Source organism: Alligator mississippiensis, chromosome 6, assembly GCF_030867095.1.
Source record: "Alligator mississippiensis isolate rAllMis1 chromosome 6, rAllMis1, whole genome shotgun sequence".
Lineage (NCBI taxonomy): Eukaryota > Metazoa > Chordata > Crocodylia > Alligatoridae > Alligator > Alligator mississippiensis.
In genome coordinates, this window is record NC_081829.1 from 82,990,669 (window position 1) to 82,998,017 (window position 7,349).

At 43.3% G+C, this 7,349-nt stretch overlaps 1 protein-coding gene across 1 annotated transcript; it reads left to right on the forward strand.

Moving 5' to 3' along the window:
• Nucleotides 1-2,990, forward strand: NKX1-2 (NK1 homeobox 2; the record flags this gene model as incomplete). Its single annotated transcript, XM_059730337.1, has 1 exon — nt 1-2,990. A coding segment is annotated over one exon (624 nt), but the record flags the coding sequence as incomplete, so codon positions are not given.
• Nucleotides 2,991-7,349: the final 4,359 nt, after the last annotated feature.

Sequence of the window (7,349 nt, forward strand, 5' to 3'; positions counted from 1 at the left end):
TCCGGCCCCTCGCCCCCAGATGCCGAGCCCGGAGGAGAGCGCGCGGCGGCCGCCCCGGAGCGCCCGGGCAGCGACGGGGAGGACGACGAGGGCCCCCGGCGCCTGCCCGGCTCGGCCGCCCCGTCGGACGCGGAGGCGGAGGCGGAGGAGCGGGACGAGGCGGGGTCGCCGGCGGCGGGGAAGCGGCGCCGGGCCGAGCCGGGCTGCGCCAAGCCCCGACGGGCGCGCACCGCCTTCACCTACGAGCAGCTGGTGGCGCTGGAGAACAAGTTCCGCTGCACGCGCTACCTGTCCGTGTGCGAGCGCCTCAACCTGGCGCTGTCGCTCAGCCTCACCGAGACGCAGGTGAAGATCTGGTTCCAGAACAGACGGACCAAGTGGAAGAAGCAGAACCCGGGCGCCGACGGCGCGGGGCAGGCGGCGCCGGCGCCCCCCGGCAGCCCCAGCCCACCGGGCCCCAGCGCAGGGCTGCCCTTCCAGGCCTTCCCCTCCTACAGCTCTGCCGGCGTCCTCTTCCCTGCCGCCGCTGCGCCCTTCCCGCTGGCCACCGGCGCCGGAGGGGGACCCTTCCCCCCTTTCCTCAGCCCCACCTACCTGGCCCCCTTCTACACCCCGCACCTCTGAGCGGGCAGCGCCACTGCAAGGACTCGCGGTGCCCCGGCCTCCCCCGCGGACATCCAGATATTTATGGACCTCTGCAGGGGTTGCCCCGAGGCGGGCCCCCCTGTCTATGGGGCCACAGGAGTCCCAGGCCCTTGGCTTGGGAGACGGGCACCAGTTCTGCCCTTCCTCCATCCCTTCTGCCACATCTGGCTGAGAACTGTTTGCTTGGGCCACAGCTGGAAGCAGAATGACGTTGAGGGCAAAGGCAGGCAATGGGAAAGGTGGGGGTTATGGAAGCAGGTGTACAGCGGTTGGTATTTATAGGAGCGAGCGGAGGGCAAGGAGAGGAGCCGTGCGAGGCAGCGTACTGCAAAAATGTAGTTGGGAAACTGGAGCATTTGAATCAATGGTGCATTGCACTACACTCAGGTTTGCCATTTTCCGTCGTGTTTTGTATTTCAGAGCATCCTTCCCTAGCAGATCTGGGACCCCCATCCTCATCTCAGTGAAGCAATGGAGAGTTTTGCCATTGGCTTCAGCAGGAGCCAGGGTTGGGTTCCTGCACAGCCCATCCCCTCCTGTAAAGGCATACAGAGATTTCCAGCTTAGCTTGTGGCATGTCATGAGTTACTTCATAGATTATACTCATATGTTTCTGCTGTACTTCTTATTCTGCATAGACAAAATAAGGGTTTTAATATGTATGTATATCTATATTTATATCTATTTGCTCCTCCTACTGTAGGCAACCAAGTGGGTTTGGCCGTTCAACATTATTTCTATATCAGTGTGTGTGCCTGTGTATAAATTAACACACACACACACACACACACAAACAATGGTGACTGATCAAACCCCACTTGGCTGCCTACAATAAAAGGTGCAAATAATTATATAAACTGGTATCATTTGACCTCTTTGTTGTCCTATGTTTTATATCTTGCCAGGGCTCAAGTGTACGTTTCCAGTGGTTGCATGGTGATTTAAAACTGAAGAAGCTGATTTTTGCTAGCATTCACAGAATGCATGTTTAAAATGCATATCATTTACTTTAACAAAAAAAAAAAATGTAACTCCTGAATTTTATTAGCACATTTGAGATGTAGTTGTGGGCACTGGGGATGGAAAATATAACCCTCTTTGCACATGCCTGACATTAATTCTCCCAAGTTTCATCCAGAAGTTTCATCTTAAAATATTTCTCTCTGTTACTTGGCTTGCCAGGGCATGTCTCAAAACCTCAGAAACAGTGACGCTGGTTACCGTTGCTTTCATGTGAATGATGATGCTGACTGGGCAGTCAGCTCTCTGACGGTCAGGATGGAAGGTCTGCCCAACAGACTCTGTAGCTATCTCTTAAGGACTTACGTGCTTAACAGCTTTCAAAAGGCCTGATTATATACTTTTCAAATCAACATCTGAACTCCCATTGACTACTAGGATGCACGGGAGGGGGTCAGAAAATGGAAAGCCTGGTGCTTGGCTTCCCAATGCAGGTCAGTGCCGAGTTTTCTACTAAGGAGAGGCAGCTACTTGAAACTTTGGTTCTGTAATTGCCACACAAGGGGGTGTGTCTACACATGCCCCTGATTATGCAGCTGTTATTATGCAGTCATTTAGTATTTGCTTTAGCAGTACTAAACAGTACCAAACGAGTGCGCAGTAACTGCTCTGAGTGCGCAGTCCCAGCAGCACGCAGGTCGTTTCCAACCCTACTGCAAAGTAATACTGGCATCATGGTTCATTCCTGACAATGCTACGTTGCTGTAGCTCACTGCTGCAGTGACAGCATCTCATGTAGATGTGCCCAGGCTGTAGGAAATATGGCAAAACACTGGGGAAGCATCCTACTATTGCTCCTATACCTCTCTCTTTACTGAGTCCCACTGACTTCAGTACATTTTGGGTTAAGCCCAGGATCCAAGATCATTCTTTCTGCAGTGAACAGTTGTTCCTTTAATAACACAGCTCTGGTGCCAAATGAGGTAGAAAAGAAAATATAAATCAAAGAATATTATTACATTGTTCATTCTTTTTTCTAAGCGACATTTGTAGAATAAAATAATTAGAAAGCAAAATTTCCAGGATACAAAAATCTGTTTTCCACAACACAGAAATCAGATTTTAAAAATATCTGTTAAGAGAGGAAAAATCACATTTCACCTTCATTGTTGCAAGTCTCAGACTAAAAGGGAATTCTAGCTAGGGGGTATCCAGCCCTGAGCTGCCGGGAAGTAATTGGTTTATACAAATCTCTCTCATGCAGTTTTCACAAGTTATTGCAACATGCTGTATCCCTTCAGTCTCGTGATGCTTTAAAGTGCAGATTTTTCTACCAAATACATATCTCCTAAGTGTTTGTCTAAATAAAGATTTTTTTTTAATGAGCCCCTGTTTAATTGTTCTTAATTGTACTCAAGTGAAATATTTTTTTTTCAGTGGACCCTTTCCCCAGCTATGTCCTACGCTAGATAATTCTTTGCACAGTGACCTGGACGTGACCCTAGGGCAGGTCTAAACTCCTAAATCTGCTTCACTCTTGGGACACAATGCTAACCCATGAACCCTCTAGTGGCCAGTCAGAGTTGCTGCAATTGCTCTTATCAAAGCAGTGAATCAGCATCATCTTAAGATATCAACTAAGGCTCCTCCAAAAATGTACTGGCTATGTAGAGTTGGCACATCTGTAAGCAGGTCATCTTCCTGGCCTGCCTAACTTTCAGCTCTTAAGGAGTCAATAGGGTATCACAAAATCACTCCTAAGCACTGCTTTCATAGGTGACTCCTGTCTTTGGTTTTGTCAAACCACTGGGTGGATTCACTGAAATTAATTTCAAAGGAGTTTTTGCATATAACAAAGTCTTTATACAATCACTAAACACAAGATAACAATGAATTTTCAATTATTGTGTGTTTCTTAATGCACATACATGAATATATATATATATTAAATAACATAATTACAGGATTTGGTTTTTGCAGCCATGCCTATGCTAAAAATGCACCTATTTCAAGGAACCTGGTTATAATGGTTGTATTTTAAGGCAAAAAAGAACCTTGCTAATTCTAGCGGTAGGGTCATTATAGCTGCCTGAAAATAGCAAAAGCTGCTGCTGCTGCTATTACCTTTCCTGCGTAGCATTAAAACAGCAGCCACAACTGGAGACAGAACTAGCTATTAATTTCAGGCCTCCATATAGGCCATAACTGGAAAGAGGGTGTTCCAACATGGCATTATTATTATTTGTTGTTCTTATTATCACCACCTTCATCATTATAGATAACAACAATCCAATAGTTTGTTTTATGTTGTTTTACTTTTGTGTAAGAGCTGCCCAGGGCGCACAAACTGGTTGCTTGCCCTATTAGCTCTGAGATATATTGACAGTTAACGGAAAAGCTTACAGAACATCTGCCCACACTATACCTTGCTATATATATATATTATGATTACTCCTCCACTATAAGAAGCAAAAATTATGACAAACTAGGTAAGAACTTTATAAATTAAAATAAAGGCAATGGTATGACTTTTTTTCCTCCTTTGAGTTTCACCTCTGCCATATATGTGCCTTAAGGCTTTGAGGTATTGCAAACTGTTTTGTCCAGCTGGTTAAATTATGTTAGCTTCCCAGAAAATCTCAATACTTAATTCCTATATATGCCAATTAGGGAGAGAAAAGCTGACCAAATGATTTTTTCCATTCTCTGGCTTAGTCAGGCAAACATTTACTTTCTATGAAAAGACAGGATTTCTGAAAACAGAATTTTAGTGCTACTTTAAAAGAAATCTTTAAACACATTCCCAACATTATGTTACTGGTAGTTTTTCTGTGCTGCAAAAATGCTGAAAGAATAAGTAGCAATGAAAAGCAAAATTACTGAAGATTATGCAAGCACTGGTAACAACCCAGCAAGGGATATTCTGGCTAAAATGATACCTAGCAGTTCAAACATACTCTTTTATTTTCTCTTTTGTCCAGGGGATCATCTGTTCCTGAGCATGACCTCTTTATCAGTCAGCTTGGATATAGAAACTTGCCACTTACTAAATCTGTGATTCCAAACCCAGGGCAGGGAACTAAATTGCTAGCAATTGTTCTATCCTCAAATCATTATATTGTCCAGATTATGTTTTTCTCAATATAGATCTTTATAACACTTGTGGAAATATCCTACTGAGTCACCATTATCTCTAAGGCAAGGCATGACCGTTCTGAATATGGAGTTTGACAATATTTTCAGGCACAGACAAAAATTGATTTTACCTAGAGCTGAAGATAAATGATAAAAGTGAATTATGAATTTGTCCCACATGTAAAATACAAAGAAAATAATCTATATTCAATTAAAATAATTTTAATGAGCATAAAAAAATGAGTAGCCTCTCTCATTCCCATCATGTCAGTCCTTGCCTGACTTTCTGTAATAACAATGTCTACAATATGCAGACAGGAGCAACTGGGCGTTCAGGGTGACTGAACAAATGATAGCTTCATAGTGGCTCCTGCAAACATACACACTCTGGCTTGCATTAATTTAATGTCTAGAATAGTAGCACAGGATATAGCAGATATCCTATGGGGTATCTAATATGGTATCCTGTCTATGGCTAACACCTGATGCTTCATTAAAAAAAAGGCAAAAAAACTATTCCTAATTTAACTTTGCCAGACAGAAAAAATCCTTCTTGAACAATACTTTAGGGTTGTTGGTTGTAGTTGTGTAGGTACAAGGACACAGGCAGACAAGGTTCTTTGGGTAGCTGTGTTATCTTTTACTAGACCAACTAAAAATGCAGGTCTGTGAAAATGCAAATGTGTGGCAGTGAGGATCAAAGGGATTGGAGATAATAGGTATGAGGCAGGTGAAGGGGAAGGGGGAAGTTGAACTGGTGATAGAAGAATGTAGCTGGTAAAATGCAGACAGGTTACCTGGGGTTATCAGATGGCAGGCCAGTTATAATGTGCCATAAATCCAGTTTTTCACAATTGCATCCAATTTTTATAATGTGCATTTTCAGAGACCTGCATTTTGCATATTGGCTTTTATTCTACCCAGGACAGCACACAGTTCACCAGCAGACTTTCTCAATGCCTGAAGAAGAGTGTTTGTGCCCAAAAGCTTGCAAAGAACATTTTTTCCAACTATTTAGTTGGTCTAATAAAAGATATCACATTTACCCAAAGAACCTTGTCTGCCTCTTGAACTATACAGCATTCAGTATCCTCTACATACGGAAACATTTGATTTACACTTTCCTTTACACAAGCAGCTAAAACCATTACTGATCAAAGAATCAACAACGTTTTTTGAAATTCTGCTTTATGATGACTTAAAGAATTATGCTGGAAATAGTCCTGACAGCACAGTTAAGGATGTGGGTTAGAAATTATCTTGAGTTTTAAACTTTTATTTTGGAAAAAGTTTCCTAAATGTAGAAGAGTATGCTGATCAAAGGCAAAAGCAGAGACCCAATGTTTTTAAAAACTGTAAATGGTTTATATGAATTAAAAGGACATTTTCATAATGGGCAACAAAGTTCCTGTAAACAAGAAATCAAAATCTATTTCCTTGCTAGCAGAGGGATGACTTTTAATAAGACGTATGTTGCCTGTGCAGAGAATGAGAAACTGGGCATTTGTAGATGTGCTCTGGGAGGCAGGGGTGCTTTGATTAGCTCAACTCTGAAGCTACGCTAACTAAAAGTCCCTGGAGCATCACATGTATCAGCGTCCCTGAAAAATAGCGGTGGGGCACATTGAACTAAAGCTTATTGATCAAGCTGCCATTTTTCAGCAGGGGGATGCTGATACACATGATGCCAGTGTCTGCTGGAGTGCAGTAATTACCACGCTCCAGCAGACTCAATTAATTGAGTCTGATCCAACATGCTATAATTATAGTGCATCAGAGCAGTCTCCCTGTACATGTATAAGAGCCCTCTGAGTTCCCTCTTGTGGTGTTTTTCTCTCAATACTCCCATGTGGAACAGGAGAAGCACTCACAGATAGTCCAAGAGCTCAGACAATATCAAGGAGCAGAAACAACACAGACCTCCAGCACCTCTGAATTATTCCTTGGATTCCCCCCTTCTCTCTTGCAAGAGCAGCTCCCTCAGAAGCTTCATCCTTGCCAAAGGTGGCTTTACTGAATCCCCTCCGAATGGTGGGGCAAGTTGTAGTAGATAGGGAGATATCCATCTACCTTCTGTGCAGGTTTCCACTTAGCAGTTTGCTCACACCAAAGGGGAATATGCCACACACAGTAGTTGACGCACACAAAATTATCAATGTGAAGTGCTGCTGTGTTTATTCTCCTTCCCTGCCTGATCTACTCGTGGATAGCTATCATAGGTCATATTGAATCCTTGAGTAACTCCACTTCTGCTGATCTGCTTAAGAGATTTCACAGAAGGAGTCAGCTAGGAAGTGACCCCTCAGAGTTAAAACAGTTCAACTGAAACAGCTCTTTAGAGTGAAACACTTTCAGAGTCTGCTTATGATGGTTCAGGAAGCAGTGCCAAAGGACAGATTCTATTTCCCAACCACATTTTGTTTGAAATAGTTTTGAAGAAGGCCAATTTCCTTCTATAAGAGGCAGAATCTTTAAAACTGCATTTGTTTTCCAGGTCATAATGGCCTGTTTGTCCTTGGACATTTGTACACATATTACAGCAACAAGGTGTATGCAAAACAGGTCACAGTATATACTTTATGATCATAAAAGCTCTAATGTTTATTCCA